Source organism: Bos javanicus, chromosome X, assembly GCF_032452875.1.
Source record: "Bos javanicus breed banteng chromosome X, ARS-OSU_banteng_1.0, whole genome shotgun sequence".
NCBI lineage: Eukaryota > Metazoa > Chordata > Mammalia > Artiodactyla > Bovidae > Bos > Bos javanicus.
The window spans coordinates 52776637-52793783 of NC_083897.1; the positions used below are offsets into that span (position 1 = coordinate 52776637).

Below are 17147 nucleotides of genomic sequence, written 5' to 3' on the forward strand. Positions count from 1 at the left end.
CACTATAATTATAACTCAAATAATTAAGCTATATTTAAAATGCAATATATATATTCAAGATTGTTTTACAAATGATGAACTGAATTCATAATTGACTGTATTAAGCAAAAATCCTGAATGCAAAGTGTTACATTCATAGAATTTATTTGTCAAATCATTAAATCCTGTTCTCTTTCATATTGATAAATGTATAGTCAAACATTTCCAAACCACTGTCAAGAGATTTCTCAATTCAATATTAAGTTCAGCAAATTTTCTGTCATTTGTAAACAGAGAGTTTGGACTCATTGTCCGGGTCTCAGACAAGTGGACCAGGCCCGTGCTCACCTGTTAGATGAAGAGATGAAGCAGCTGATGGTTTCTTCTCTCCTCTGTTTTAGTCAGCGCTGGCCTGGGCCCGAGCCTCTGCTCGCTGCTTGAATTTTAACAGAATGCTGATCCTTCTTCCCGTGTGTCGAAATTTGCTGTCTTTCCTGAGAGGCACCTGCTCAGTGAGTCCTAACCACTTGTAGGTCATTTTTCACATTAAAGACAAAAGACTCTGTACATCTCAGTAGGACAGCTCAACACCAGGCCCCTAGGAATGGAAGCCAGAGATCTCCTTTGGGGGGTGAGGCTAGGGGGTGAGCAAGAGTGGGTGGGTATTGGCATTCTTTATGTAAGACATGTTGGTTATATATTGAAAGTGAAAGTGTTAGTTGCTCTGGTGTGTCCAACTCTTTGTGATACCACGGACTGTAGGCTGCCAGGCTCCGCTGTCCTTGGAATTCTCCAGGCAAGAATACTGGAGTGGGTAGCCATTTCTTTCTCCAGGGTACCTTCCCAACCCAGGGATTGAACCTATGTCTCCTGCATTACAGGCAGATTCTTTACCATCTGAGCCACCAGGGAAGCCCATATAGTGAACTTCATAAAGCTTCCTGGAGACACCTGACCATGATCATTTCACATTTGTAGTTTTATAGGAGTACCCTGAGAAAGCAACTGGATCACAACCTCGCCTTCCACAAACTGGTGGGATATATGATCTGCCTACACACAGGTAACTGGGGGAATGGATGAACCTGCAGGCTTCCAGACATTCAGAATCTTGTTTCATTCATCCATGTGTATAAACATTCAAAATATATTTATTGAACACCTGGCACTATTTGCCAGGCACCATTTTAGACCTGCTTTCATGGAATTTACATTCTATTCCTTTGGGAGTGAATATAAAAAAAAATTCTTAATTCTCTCTGTAATCATTATTGGGCACTTTATGTGGACTCACCATTCTGCTTGGTACCACATGTAGGATTTTCCCTTTCTAGTGAGGCATGCCTGCCATGATGTTTCTGAGACAACTTTCACATTCCTTTCCATCTTTCCATTTAGCTATTCACATCATTGCACACCTGTTTAACCTTGAACGATATAGCAGAAGCAGACAGGCCACAGATGGATCCCTTGCTTCCATTCTCTCCAACCTACCTCATCAGGAGAATTATTCATGGCTAAATCCCATCCAGTCCCCAAACACAGTGAGCTGATTCAAGGGAAAAGCATCTGGGATCTGAACATGAGCAGGAAGGTCATGGTGTCCTTGGTGGACATTGTGTCTGGCTGAAATTTCTCCTTTCATAGACAGTGGTGTATGTGACATTCACCAGCATCGCTGGTCTCACTGGAGTGATCATCACAGTGGCTCTGGTTCTCATGGTGACTTCAGCTATGGAATTTATCCGGAGGAGTTATTTTGAGGTCTTCTGGTATACACACCACATTTTTATCATCTACTTCATTGGCTTAGGAATTCATGGTCTTGGGTAAGGTCCTCAAACTCCCATTTTTCATGCCCCAATTCCTGATCTTGTATAATTCTTTGCCACGTATTGTCCAATTTTTCTGCCTCAGTGGAATTGTCTGGGGTCAAACAGAAGAGAGCATGGCTGAGAATCATCCTCACAAGTGTGCAGAGTTTTTTGACAAGTGGGATGATCCTGCCTCCTACTGCAAGCCTCCCCAATTTGAAGGGCTCCCTGCTGAGGTACGACCAGGACAAGGATAATAGACTCTTGCTAGGAGATGTTATTGTCATTGTTGTTATTATCACTCTTCTTATAATCATTATTAGTTCAGCCTGGTGCTGACTCCTATGGAGGACATATGCTGTAGGTTATTCATCTTATGGCTGAATGCTTGTAATTTTTGACCAGAATCTCCCAATTTCCCTCACCTTCCAGCTCTCCCTTACTACTTTGTTTTTGAGTTCAACTTTTTTTTAAAATTGAAGTATAATTGACTTACAGTATATATTAGTTTCAAGTGTACAACAGAGTGATTTGGTATTTTAATATATTACAAAAATGATCACTGTAATCAGATGCCATCTGTTACCATAGAGAGTTATTAAAATATTATGACTATATTCCACATGCTGTACATTACATCTCTGTGACTTATTTTATAACAGAAAGTTTGTACCTTTTAATCTCCTCACCTGTGTTATGCATTCCACCCCATACCCCTTCTGGCATCACCAATCTCTTCTCTGTATCAATGATTCTGTTTCTGTTTTGTTTGTTCATTTGTTTTGCTTTTTAGATCCCATATGTAAGTGAAATCATGTGGTATTTGTCTTTCTCTGACTTATTTAACTTTGCATAATACCCTCAGGTCCATCCATGTTGTTGCAGATGGCAAGATTTCACTCTTTTTTATGGTCGAGTAATAATATGTATTATATATATATAATATATATATGACATCCATTATATATGCACATATAAAATCACATCTTCTTTATCTATTCATCTATCAATGGACACTTAGGTTGCTTCCATATCTTGGTTATTTTAAAAAATGATGCAGTAGATCTTTTCCAGTTAGTGTTTTTTGGTTACTTTGGAAAGATACAATTGACCCTTGAACAACAGAGGAGTTAGGACTGACAATCCTTGAGAAGTAAAAAATCTGTGTATAACTTTACATTTGGCCTTTTGCATCCACAGTTTGGCTTTAGTAGACTCAACCAACCACAGATCTTGTAGTACTGTAGTATGTATTTATTGAAAAATCTGCATATAAATGGACATGTGCAGTTCAAACTCATGTTGTTCAAGGGTCAAGTGTACCCAGAAGTGGAGTTGCTAGCTCCTATGATAGTTCTATTTTTAATTTTTTGAGGAACTGCCATACTGTTTTACTAATGGCTGCACCAATTTATACTCCCTCCAACAGTGTGTAAGGATTCTCTTTCTTCCACATTCTTACCAACACTTGTTATTTGTTGTCTTTTAAATAATGGACATTGTGACATGTGTGAGGTAATATTTCATTGTGGTTTTGATTTGCATTTCCCTGATAATTTAGTGACATTTTGTATTCTTTCATGTGTCTGTTAGCCATCTGTATGTCTTTTTTAAAAAAAATGTCTATTCAGGTTCTCTGCCCATTTTTTAAATTGGGTTGTTTGTTTGATGTTGAATTATATGAATTCTTTGCATAGATTGGATATTAACCCTTTGTTGGATATATCATTTGCAAGTATCTTCTCCTATTCTATAGGCTATCCTTTCATTTTGTTGATAGTTTCTTTCACTGTGTGAGTTTTTTATTTGATATAGTCCTATTTGTTTATTTTTGCCTTTGTTTCTCTTGACTGAGGAGACATATTAAAAAACTATTGAATGACTAAGACTGATGTCAAAGAGCGTGCTGTGTACTTTCTTCTATGAATTTTATGGTTTCAAGTTTTACATTAAAGTCTTTAATTCATCATCATTTGAGTTTATTTTTGTTTATAGTGTAAGAGAGTAGTCCAATTTGATTCTTTTGCATGTAGCTGTTCAGTTTTCCCAACACCATTTATTGGAGAGGGTATCTTTTCCCCATAATATTTCCCCATAATCTTGCTGCCTCTGTCATAGATTAATTGATCATTTAACTGTGGATTTATTTCTGGGCTCTCTATTCTGCTCCATTGAGCTATATGTGTTTATGTGCCAGTATCATACTGTTTTGATTACTGTAGGTTTGTAGTATAGTTTGAAACACAGGAGCTCAAGCTTTGCTCTTCTTTCTCAAGACTGTTTTGGTTATCTAGGATCTTTTGTGTTTCCACACATATTTTAGAATTATTTGTTCTAGTTCTGCAAAAAATGCCTTTAGTACTTTGGAAGGGATTGCACTGAATCTGTAGATTGCCTTGGGCAGTATGGTCATTTTAGCAATAATAATTCTTCCAATCCATGAGCACAGTATATCACCCCATGTATTGTATCCTCTTCAATTTCTTTCATCAATATCTTATAGTTTTCCAAGTATAGATTTTTTTTTTTTTTACCTCTTTGGTTAGGTTTATTCCTAGTGTTTTATTCTTTTTGATACCATTGTAAGTAGGATTGCTTTCTTCATTTCTCTCTCTGATAGTTCATTTTTAATGTATGGAAACACAGCAGTTCTGTTGTGTTAACAGAACACATAATTAACATGTTATGTTTATTTTTTTTTAACATGTTTTATTTAACATGTTGTTGTTTATTCACTAAATTGTGTCCGACTCTTTGCAACCTCATGGACTGTAGACCACCAGGCTCCTCTGTCCATGGGATTTCCCAGGCAAGAATTCTGGAGTGGGTTACCATTTCCTTCTTCAAGGGATTTTACCAACCCAGGGATCAAACTCGTCTCTTGCATTGACAGGCAGATTCTTTACCACTGAGCCACCAGGGAAGCCTACATTTGTTAGTACTTTTAGAATAAGATCTATTTAGGTTGAACTGGATGAAACTGCAATTTTTGTGGGATAATTGCTCAACATCAGCAGTTTCATCCACTTTGACCTAATAAGACAGGAAAGTAAGACTGCAGTGGATTTCCCCTAACTAACTCATTCTGCTGAGTGGTCCAGACCCAAAGTTTCCCAGGTCCCCAGTTACATTGCCTGTGACCTTTCTAAGAGCCACAGTGCTTTCTTTGGCTATTACAGTGCATCCTAAGGAGTGTCACTAGGAAAGGAAAAAAAGAACTTCAAAAGTAAGAACAAAACTGAAAATTCCAGCCTGGCTGCAGCACCAGGACATGTGTCCCAGACATGCCAGCCACAGGCTGGGCCCATAGGAGGTAGCTCTTAACTTGTTAATATATATTATTGATATATTAATTTTGTATCCTGAAACTTTACTCAATTCATTTATTAGTTCTAATAGTTTCCTGGTGGTGGCCTTAGAATTTTCTATATATATTATTTTGTTACCTTCAAACAGTGACAGTTTTACTTCTTTCTTTCTAATTTGGATTCCATTTATGTATTTTTCTTGTCTTCTATGGTTAATGCTTCCAATACTATGTTGAATAACAGTGGCAAGAGTGGGCATTCTCATCTTGATCCCCATCTTAGAGAAAATACTTTCATGTTTTCACTAGTGTATATAATGTTGGCTGTGGCTTTGTCATATATGGCATTTATTTTGTTGAGGTATGTTTCTTGTATGCCCACTTTTTTAATTAAGAGTTTTTTTAAAATCATAAATGGATGTTGAATTTTATCAAAAGTTTTTAGGCATCTATTGATATGATCATATAATTTTTATTTTTCAACTTGTTAATGTGATGTATCACATTGGTTGATTTGCAATATTAAAACATTCTTGTATCCCTGGGATGAGTCCAACTTGATCATGATGTATAATCCTTTTAATGTATTATTGAATTCTGTTTGCTAATATTTTATTGAGAATTTTCACATGTATGTTCACCAGTGATAATGACCTGTAATTTTCTTTTGTAGTGTCTGGTTTTGGTATTAAGGTGGTACAGGCCTTACAGAATGCATTCAGAATTGTTCCTTCTTCTGTGATTTTTTGGAATAATTTGAGAAGGGTAGGTGGTATCTCTTCAGGTGTTTAGTAGAATTCACCTATGAATCCATCTGGTCCTAGACTTTTGTTTGTTTGGAGTAATTTTTTTTTTTTACTATTGATTTAATTTCATTGCTGGTAATCAATCTGCTCATATTTTCTATTTCTTCCTGATTCATTCCTGGGAGATTGTATGTTTCTAGAAATTTATCCATTTCTTCTACTTTGTCCATTTTATTAACCTATAATAATTTTTTGTAGTAATCTCTTATGATCCTTTATATTTGTATGGTGTCAGTTGTAACTTTTCTTCTTTCATTTCTGATTTCATTTACTTGGGACCATTCTTTTTCTTGAGGAGTATGGTTAAAAATGTATCCATTTTGTTTATCTGTTCAAAGAACCAGCCTTTAGTTTCATTGATTTTTTTCCTTTAGTCTCTATTACATTTGTTTCTACTCTGATCTTTACTGATGCTGAGCTCTTTAAGCTTTTGCATGACTGTAAAACTCTCTTTTTCAAATCTGAATGATAGCTTTGTCAGGTATTCTTGGTTGTAGATTTTTTCCTTTCATCCCTTTGAATATATAGTGCCTCTTTCTTCTGGCCTGTAAAGTTTCTGCTGAAAAGTTAGCTGGTAGTCTTATGGAAGCTCCCTTGTACATAATTAGTTCCTTTTCCCTTGCTCCTTTTCCGATTCTCTCCTTATCTTTAATTTTGCCACATTAATTATAACGTGCCTTGCTGTGGACATCTTTGAATTCATCTTGTTTGGGACTCTCTGTGCCTCCTGGACCTGGATGTCTGCTTCCTTCCCCAGGTTAAGAAAGTTTTCATCTATTATTTCTTCAAATAAGCTATCTGCCCCCTTTTCTCTCTTCTTCTCTGAGACCCCTATAATACAAATGTTAGCCTTCTTGACAAGGTCCCAGAAGTCTCTCAAGCTTTCCTTATTTTTAAAAATTGTTTTTTCTGTTTAGCTCCAGTGATTTCTATTACTCTGTCTTCCAGTGTGCTGATCTGTTCTTCTGCATCATCTAACTTACTGTTAATTCCTTCTGGTGTATTTTTTATTTCAGTTACCTTATTTCAGTTCTGTTTGGTTCCTCTTTCTCTTTTCTAACTCTTTGCTAAAACTTCTCAGTGTTCGGTTTTTATTTTCCTGAGTTTGTTGAGCATCTTTATGATCATTACCTTTAACTCTTCATCAGGTAGATTACTTATCTCTATTTTGCATAGTTTTTCTGAGGTTTTTTCTTGTTCATTTGTCTGGGACATATTCCTCTGTCTCCTCATCTTGGCTAATTCTCTTTATTTATTTCTGTGTATTAGGTAGGTCAATTACATTTCCTGACCTTGAAGAAGTAGCCTTACATAGGAGACATCCTTTGAGGCCCAGTAGCACACTCCTCTCTGATCATCAGAACTGTATGCTGTATGGGCGCCCCCTTTGTGAGTTGCATGGTCTCTTCTGTTGTGATGAGGCTGACTACTGTGGGCCTGTGGGCATACTGGTAAATGTGATTGGCCTCTGGCCCAGTTGACTGCCAGACCCTGCCTCTTGGGGTGGCTGCCAACCTACTGGGGGTCTGAGTCTCCTATGTGGCTGCCTTCACAGTCTGGGGGTCCCAGAGTTGGTGCTAGCCTGCTGTTGGGTGGGTCCATGTCCAAGTGTGACTACCTGTGCTGCTGGGGGGACATCAATGCCAGCCCACTGGTGGGTGGGTAAGCTCCCAGCACTAATAGCCTAGCTGTAGGACTCCAAAATGGCCCTTGCCAGCATCAGTGTCCTTGTGGAAGAACAACCTTCCTCAAATGGCTGCCACCAGTGTCTATATCCCAGAGGTTGGGCTCCAATGACCTCTTGCCTCTCTGAGAGGCTCTACAAGAACAGTAGCCTTCCAAAAGTAAGCCCCATTGGCCTTCAAAGCTAAAAAAAATCTAGGGGTTCGTCTTCCTGGTACAAGACCCTAGGCCAGAGAGCCCAGTGTGGGGCTCAGACTTCTTTCTCCTTGAGGAGAGCCTCTGTGGTTGTAATCATTCTCCTGTTTGTGGGTTATTCACCTGGGTAAGTGACTATAACATGACCCTACCCCTCCTACTCATCTCGTTTTGGTTATTTCTTTATATTTTTAGTTGTGGAAAATCTTTTTCTGCTGGTCTTTAGATCATTCTCAAAGAGAGTTGCTCTGTAAATATTTATAATGTTGGTGTGTCTGTAGGAGGAGGTGAGCTAAGGGTCTTCCTAGTCCACCATCTTGGTCACAGTCTGCTGCCTCATGATTTCATAAAATGCCAAAAAGGACCCTCTGAAGGAAGATCTTCTCCTCAGTCCTTGGATGGGGAACCTGAAGCTCAGGGAGCTTAGTGTCCTATTTTGCCAAAGGTCCCTGGCAGAGGACACACTGGAAGCCTCCTCAATTCAATTTTTAAAACATTCTTGAAGTTGGCTTTCTTTGCTGTTGTAAGAACATGCTTGGAAATTACTATTAAATCATGCATGATCAATAAACTGGGTTCCAGGAATCTTAAGGTGTGCCTCAAGTTAATTACCATAGATAATTATGTTTTACCTTTGCTTGTTCATAAAATGTTAGATTGAGGAAGAAATGGAAAGGAATATTTGACTTGTGGTGTCTTAAAGTGCTCTGAGGATAATTAAAATCTTTAAATCACATACAGAATTAAGAGCAATAGCTCAGTCCTCTATAGAAAGGGAAAAATGTTTTTTTAAGAATCCCCTAAAGTTGACATTTCAAATCAGTTGGAAGAAAAGATGCATTATTCAATAATTTTCTTTAGGATAGGATGGAAATCTAAAAAAAAAAAAAAGCTGTCTCTGTATTCCACTTTACAGTAAAATATGGTCCAAGATACATTGATCAAGGATTTAAATTCTGAAAAAAGAAAGACATCATAGAAGTACCCTAAGTCCTCATGGGAATTTTTTCTAATACTAGAGTGTTAGTAAAAATACTCTAAATAACATTTTTAAAAGGTCAAAGCCAGAAAAGGAAAGATATTATATATTTTCTTAAAATTTATTTATTGTTTCCCTCTCTCTTTGCAAAGCCCCCATCATAAATAGACAGGTAACAAATTACCAAGTAGGAAAAGTATTTACAATTCACAGACCATGAATTAATTTCCTAATATACAAATATAGAAATCAATAATAGCCCAACCTGATTAAAAGAAAGATGTAGAGGATATGAACAAAGTGATCACAGAAATAAACCTAACAGATTAGCAAAGATCAAAGATTTTCCTCACATGCTGTATTGGTAATGCTCTCAAGCATTGCTGGTGAGCATGTAAATCTATAAAGCTGCTTTTAAGTGTAATTTGACAGTATTTACCAAGCTTTAAAATTCTACTTCCAGGAGTTTATTCTAAAATATGCTTGCATATGTGTTAAATTACATGCATTAGATTATTCATTGTAGCATTGCTTGATAGAGCAAAAGACTGAAAATAAGTGCCCATCAGTATACTATTTAAATTATAGGACTTTCCTACAATGGCATACTCTGTAGACATTGAAAAGAAAAAGGTAGCATTATAGATATGAATATGGAGCAGTCTCTAAGATGTTGTTGTTGTTCAGTTGCTCAGTCATGTCTGACTGTTTGTGACCCCATGGACTGCAGCACGCCAGGCTTCACTGTCCATCACCATCTCCCAGAGCTTGCTCAGACTCATGTCCATTGAGTCAGTGATGCCATCCAACCATCTCATCCTCTGCCATCCCCTTCCCCTCCTGCCTTCAATCTTTCCTAGCATCAGGGTCTTTTCCAATGAGTAGGCTCTTTGCATCAGGTGGCCAAAGTATTGGAGTTTCAGCTTCAGCATCAGTCCTTCCAATAAATATTCAGGATTGATTTCCTTTAGGATTGACTGGTTTGATCTCCTCGCAGTCCAAGGGACTCTCAAGAGTCTTCTCCAATACCACAGTTCAAAAGCATCAATTCCTCAGCGCTCAGCCTTCTTTATAGTCCAACTCTCACATGCATACATGACTACTGGAAAATGTTAAATAAAAAAGGCAATGCAGTGTGTATGGTCTGCTACCACTTGTACTTAATGAAATACTTTCACTTAAATATATATTCTCCAAAAGGATTCACAAAATAATAATATTGATTTTCTTGAGGAGCTGAGGACAGGGCTGGAAGGGAGATTTACTTTTTATTGTATACTCTTTTGTAATTTTGAGTTGTATGACATGTCCGTGTATTACCTACTTTAAAAATAATTTTAAAAGGACATACCTCGCATATCTTAATAGCACATTTCATTTCTAAAGTCAGTGGAACTTGTAGGCTATGACCAGACACCTTTCATATTATTTGACCAGTAGACAAGAGGTCCTTAATGACAGAAAGCTATAAGGCTTGACTAGTCCCTTACTAGCTAAGGTAGTTAGTTACCTGTCTTATCTTGAGCATCAGCTTCTATCCTTTTCCCATTACCTGAGATAAAGGTATATTTGGCCTATTTGGTTGTATACTTAGAACTTGGGAGTTGCTTTGATTAGGCATGTAACACTGCAAGGGAGAGAATATCAGTTTTACCATCTGTTTGAATGTATTGGTTTGTTTCTTTCATGAACGCACACAAAAATACTCTCTCATAGTCTCCCCATTTAAAAATTATAACAATAATATTAACACATGCTTATTGTAGAAAATTTGGAAAATACAGAAAAATATTTAGAAGAAAATAAAAATTTCTTTACCACCTAGAAGTAATAATTTTTTTTCTTTAATCTATATCATGGATGCTTTCCTAACTGTCAAATAGTCTTCTGAAACTTTTTTGTTGTTGCACTGCACTGCATGCAGAATCTTAGTTCTCCAACCAGGGGTTGAACCTATGCCGGCTGCAGCGGAAGCGTGGAGTCCTTACCACAGGACCAACAGGGAATTCCCCACAGCATTTGTTTTTATTTTTTATTTAATTTATTTATTTATTTATTTTTTTTAATTTTATTTTATTTTTAAACTTTACATAATTGTATTAGTTTTGCCAAATATCAAAATGAATCCGCCACAGGTATACATATGTTCCCCATCCTGAACCCTCCTCCCTCCTCCCTCCCCATACCATCCCTCTGGGTCGTCCCAGTGCACTAGCCCCAAGCATCCAGTATCGTGCATCGAACCTGGACTGGCAACTCGTTTCTTACATGATATTTTACATGTTTCAATGTCATTCTCCCAAATTTTCCCACCCTCTCCCTCTCCCACAGAGTCCATTAGACTGTTCTATACATCAGTGTCTCTTTTGCTGTCTCGTAGGCTAATTACTTTACAATATTGTATTGGTTTTGCCATACATCAACATGAATCCACCATGGGTGTACACATGTTCCCCATCCTGAACCCCCCCTCCTACCTCCCTCTGCATACCATCCCTCTGGGTCATCCCAGTGCATCAGTCCCGAGCATCCTGTATCATGCATTTGTTTTTAAAATGCCATATGGTATACTATTTTGTCATTTTCCCCCCACCTAGTCAATTTTAATGACCTTGAGGGTATTACTTATTTTTAATTGTGCTAAGTAAAAATAAGTCAGACAGAAAAAGACAAATGCTGTATGATCTCATATGTGGACTCTATTTTTTTTTAAAGTTTGTTGTGAAGTGATCACAGGTACAGAAAACCACACAAAATAAATGTATAGCTTAATGAGTCATCTTATGGCAAATAACTTTGTAACTACATCCCAAGTTACTAAAGAGAACTTTGCAAGCACTCCTCTCCCCACAACTCTCTCCAGGTTTTCCTCTCCAATCTAAGCCCTCTCATTCCCCTGAAATGAACACGTAGCCTGACTTTTATAGTTATCATTTTCTTTCTTTTTTAAAAAATTTATTTATTTACTTTTGACCGTTCTTGATCTTCATTGTGGCTCAGGCTTTTCTCTAGTCACAGTGAGCGAGGGCTACCCTCTAGTCGTGGTGTGCACACTTCCCATTGTGGTTCCTTCTCTTGTGGAACACAGGCTCTAGGGCACATGAGTTTCAGTAGCTGTGGTCCCCAGGCATAGGCTCAGTAGTAGCCACTGGCTCACAGGGAAGTCCCAAGAGCTCTTTCTTGATGTGATTGATACCTTCCCTGCTTTTATTTTAAAGAAAAAGGGAGATCTTCCCTCCTCCAACTTTTTTTTTTTTTTTTGTAACTTTATTTATTTTTGGCTGTGCTGGGTCTTTGTCGTTGCTTGGGCTTGTCTCTAGTTGTGGAAAGTGGGGAATCCTATCTCTAGTCGCAGTGCATGGGCTTTATTTCGGTGGCCTCTCTTGGTTCAGACCACGGGCTCTAGAGCACAGGCTCAGTGGTTGTGAGACATGGACTTCGTTGCTTTTCACCACGTGGGATCCTCCTGGATCAGGGATCGAACCCCTGTCTTCTGCGTTGGCAGGCAAATGCTTTACCACTGAGCCATCAGGGAAACCCAGTAATCATCTTCTTTTTTTTATTAGCTATAATATCTTATTTTAAAAAATTTTAATATAAATTTATTTTAATTGGAGGCTAATTACTTTACAATATTGTATTGGTTTTGCCATACATTGACATGAATCCACCACAGGTGTACATGTATTCCCCATCCTGAATCCCCCTCCCACCTCCCTCCCTGTACCATCCCTCTGAGTCATCCCAGTGCACCAGCCCCGAGCACCCTGTATCATGCATCGAACCTAGACTGGTGATTCGTTTCACATATGATAATATACATGTTTCAGTGTCATTCTCCCAAATCATCCCATCCTTGCCCTCTCCCACAGAGTCCAAAAGACTACTCTATACATCTGTGTCTCTTTTGTTGCCTTGCATACAGGGTTATCATTACCATCTTTCTAAATTCCATATATATGTGTCAGTATATTGTATTGGTGTTTTTCTTTATGGCTTACTTCACTCTGTATAATAGGCTCCAGTTTCATCCACCTCATTAGAACTGATTCAAATGTATTCTTTTTAATGGTTGAGTAATACTCCATTGTGTATATGTACCACTGCTTTCTTATCCATTCGCCTGCTGATGGACGTCTAGGTTGCTTCCATGTCCTGGCTATCATAAACAGTGCTGCAATGAACATTGGGGTACACGTGTCTCTTTCAATTCTGGTTTCCTCAGTGTGTATGCCCAGCAGTGGGATTGCTGTGTCATATGGCAGCTCTATTTCCAGTTTTTTAAGGAATCTCCACACTGTTCTCCATAGTGGCTATACTAGTTTGCATTCCCACCAACAGTGTAAGAGGATTCCATTTTCTCCACACCCTCTCCAGCATTTATTGTTTGTAGACTTTTGGATAGCAGTCATTCTGACTGGCATGAAATGGTACCTCATTGTGGTTTTGATTTGCATTTCTCTGATAATGAGAGATGTTGAACATCTTTTCATGTGTTTGTTAGCCATCTGTATGTCTTCTTTGGAGAAATGTCTGTTTATTTCTTTGACCCATTTTTTGATTGGGTTGTTTATTTTTCTGGAATTGAGCTGTAGGAATTGCTTGTATATTTTTGAGATTAATTCTTTGTCATTTGCTTTATTTGCTATTATTTTCTCCCATTCTGAAGGCTGTCTTTTCACCTTGCTTATAGTTTCCTTTGTTGTGCAAAAGCTTTTTAATTTTAATTAGGTCCCATTTGTTTATTTTTGCTTTTATTTCCAATATTCTGGGAGGTGGGTCATAGAGGATCCTGCTGTGATGTATGTCAGAGATTGTTTTGCCTATGTTTTCCTCTAGGAGTTTTATAGTTTCTGGTCTTACATTTAGAGCTTTAATCCATTTGAGTTTATTTTTGTGTATGGTGTTAGAAAGTGTTCTAGTTTCATTCTTTTTTTTTTTTTTTTCAGTCTCAGAATTCTTTTTATTTATCTCTAGGTTACAAATTTCTTTTATTTTTTTAATTTTATTTTATTTTTAAACTTTACATAATTGTATTAGTTTTGCCAAATATCAAAATGAATCCGCCACAGGTATACATGTGTTCCCCATCCTGAACCCTCCTCCTTCCTCCCTCCCCATACCATCCCTCTGGGTCATCCCAGTGCACTAGCCCCAAGCATCCAGTATCGTGCATCGAACCTGGACTGGCAACTCTTTTCTTACATGATATTTTACATGTTTCAATGTCATTCTCCCAAATCTTCCCACCCTCTCCCTCTCCCACAGAGTCCATAAGACTGTTCTATACATCAGTGTCTCTTTTGCTGTCTCGTACACAGGGTTATTGTTACCATCTTTCTAAATTCCATATATATGCGTTAGTATACTGTATTGGTGTTTTTCTTTATGGCTTACTTCACTCTGTATAATAGGCTCCAGTTTCATCCACCTCATTAGAACTGATTCAAATTTATTCTTTTTAATGGCTGAGTAATACTCCATTGTGTATATGTACCACAGCTTTCTTATCCATTCATCTGCTGATGGACATCTAGGTTGCTTCCATGTCCTGGCTATTATAAACAGTGCTACGATGAACATTGGGGTACATGTGTCTCTTTCCCTACTGTTTTCCTCAGTGTGTATGCCCAGCAGTGGGACAAGTGGTTGACCAGTTTTCCCAGCACCACTTGTTAAAGAGATTGCCTTTTCTCCATTGTATATTCTTGCCTCCTTTGCCAAATATAAGGTGTCCATAGGTGCGTGGATTTATCTCTGGGCTTTCTACTTTGTTCCATTGATCTATATTTCTGTCTTTCTGCCAGTACCATACTGTCTTGATGACTGGCTTTGTAGTAGAGCCTGAAGTCAGGCATGTTGATTCCTCCAGTTCCATTCTTCTTTCTCAAGATTGCTTTGGCTATTCGAGGTTTTTTGTGTTTCCATACAAACTGTGAAATTATTTTTTCTAGTTCTGTGAAAAATACCATTGGTAGCTTTATAGGGATTGCACTGAATCTATAGATTGCTTTGGGTAGTATACTCATTTTCATTATATTGAGTCTTCTGATCCATGAACACGGTATATTTCTCCATCTATTTGTGTCCTCTTTGATTTCTTTCACCAGTGTTTTATAGTTTTCTATATATAGGCCTTTGTTTCTTTAGGTAGATACATTCCTAAGTATTTCATTCTTTTCGTTGCAATGGTGAATGTGATTGTTTCCTTAATTTCTCTTTCTGTTTTCTCATTATTAGTGTATAGGAATGCAAGGGATTTCTGTGTGTTGATTTTATATCCTGCAACTTTACTATATTCATTGATTAGCTCTAGTAATTTTCTGGTGGAGTCTTTAGGGTTTTCTGTGTAGAGGATCATGTTATCTGCAAACAGTGAGAGTTTTACTTCTTCTTTTCCAATATGGATTTATTTCTTTTTCTGCTTTGATTGCTGTGGCCAAAACTTCCAAAACTATGCTGAATAGTAGTGGTGAGAGTGGGCACCCTTGTCTTGTTCCTGACTTTAGGGGAAATGCTTTCGATTTTTCATCACTGAGGATAATGTTAGCTGTGGGTTTGTCATATATAGCTTTTATTATGTTGAGGTATGTTCCTTCTATTCCTGCTTTCTGGTTTTTTTTTTTTTTTTGTCATAAATTGATGTTGAATTTTGTCAAAGACTTTCTCTGCATCTATTGAGATAATCATATGGTTTTTATCTTTCAATTTGTTAATATGTTGTATTATGTTGGTTGATTTGTGGATATTGAATAATCCTTGCTTCCCTGGGATAAAGCCCACTTGGTCATGATGTATGATCTTTTAATATGTTGTTGGATTCTGTTTGCTAGGAGTTTGTTAAGGATTTTTGCATCTATGTTCATCAGTGATATTGGCCTGTAGTTTTCTTTTTTTGTGGCATCTTTGTCTGGTTTTGGTATTAGGGTGATGGTGGCCTCATAGAATGAGTTTGGCAGTTTACCTTCCTCTGCAATTTTCTGGAAGAGTTTGAGTAGGATAGGTGTTAGCTTTTCTCTCAATTTTTGGTATAATTCAGCTGTGAAGCTATCTGGTCCTGGGCTTTTGTTTGCTGGAAGATTTCTGATTACAGTTTCAATTTCTGTGCTTGTGATGGGTCTGTTAAGATTTTCTATTTCTTCCTGGTTCAGTTTTGGAAAGTTCTACTTTTCTAAGAATTTGTCTGTTTCTTCCAAGTTGTCCATTTTATTTGCATATAGTTTCTGATAGTAGTCTCTTATGATCCTTTGTATTTCTATGTTGTCTGTTGTGATCTCTCCATTTTCATTTCTAATTTTTATGTGATTTTTCTCCGTTTGTTTCTTGGTGAGTCTGGCTAATGGTTTGTCAATTTTATTTATCTTCTGAAAGAACCAGCTTTTGGCTTTGTTGATTTTTGCTATGGCCTGTTTCTTTTGCATTTATTTCTGCCCTAATTTTTTAAGATTTCTTTCCTTCTACTAACCCTGGGGTTCTTAATTTCTTCCTTTTCTAGTTGCTTTAGGTGTAGAGTTGGGTTATTTATTTGATTTTTTTTTCTTGTTTCTTGAGGTATGCCTGTATTGCTATGAACCTTCCCCTTAGCACTGCTTTTAGTGTCCCATAGGTTTTGGGTTGTTGTGTTTTCATTTGTTTCTATACATATTTTGATTTCTTTTTGATTTCTTCTGTGATTTGTTGGTTATCCAGCAGCGTGTTGTTCAGCCTCCATATATTGGAATTTTTAATAGTTTTTCTCGGGACTCTACTTTTAAAAAAAAGGAAAAAAGAAGCTCATAGATACAGAGAACAGACAGGTGGTTATCAGAGGCAGGGGTTGGGGAGTAGGCTAAATGGGTGTAAGTAGTGAAAAGGTACAAACTTCCAGTTATGAAGTAAGTTCTGAGGACTTAATGTACATGGTGACTATAATTAATAATACTGTACAGGATATTTGAAAGGTACCAAGAAAGTGAATCTTAGGCTTTCTCATCACAGGAAAAAAAAATTTTTGTAACCATGCATGGTGCAGAAGGTTAACTAGATGTGGTGATCATTTTGCAACATTTACAAATATTAAATCATTATGTTGTACACATAAAGCTAATATGTTATATGTCAATTATATCTCAATACAAAAATAAATAAAATTAAGAAAAGACAGTTTGGTCTCTTAAAAAAAATCTATATAGTATGCCATTTTTATCATTTTTTCCCTTAATAAATAGTCATGACTATACTCATGTACTTTGTGCATGCCTTAATTATTCCTTTATGCTCCATTTCCTAGGAGTAAAATTCCTGCATCAAAGAGAATGAATGCTTTCAAGGCTGTTAGATGTGTTGCCAAATTTCTCTTTGGGAAGATGCTACTTATTTGTACTTCCCAAGTACACATGTGAATG

The 17147-nt window shown here is 37.2% G+C and overlaps 1 protein-coding gene across 1 annotated transcript in view; it reads left to right on the top strand.

The window, feature by feature from the left end:
* NOX1 (NADPH oxidase 1) overlaps positions 1–17147 on the top strand; it is a 36725-nt gene that overhangs the window by 8642 nt on the left and 10936 nt on the right. The window contains exons 3-7 of the mRNA XM_061408763.1: positions 381–491; positions 958–1042; positions 1378–1523; positions 1627–1808; positions 1897–2029. Coding sequence (XP_061264747.1) covers positions 381–491; positions 958–1042; positions 1378–1523; positions 1627–1808; positions 1897–2029 — 657 coding nt within the window. The remainder of the gene's footprint in view (positions 1–380; positions 492–957; positions 1043–1377; positions 1524–1626; positions 1809–1896; positions 2030–17147) is intronic.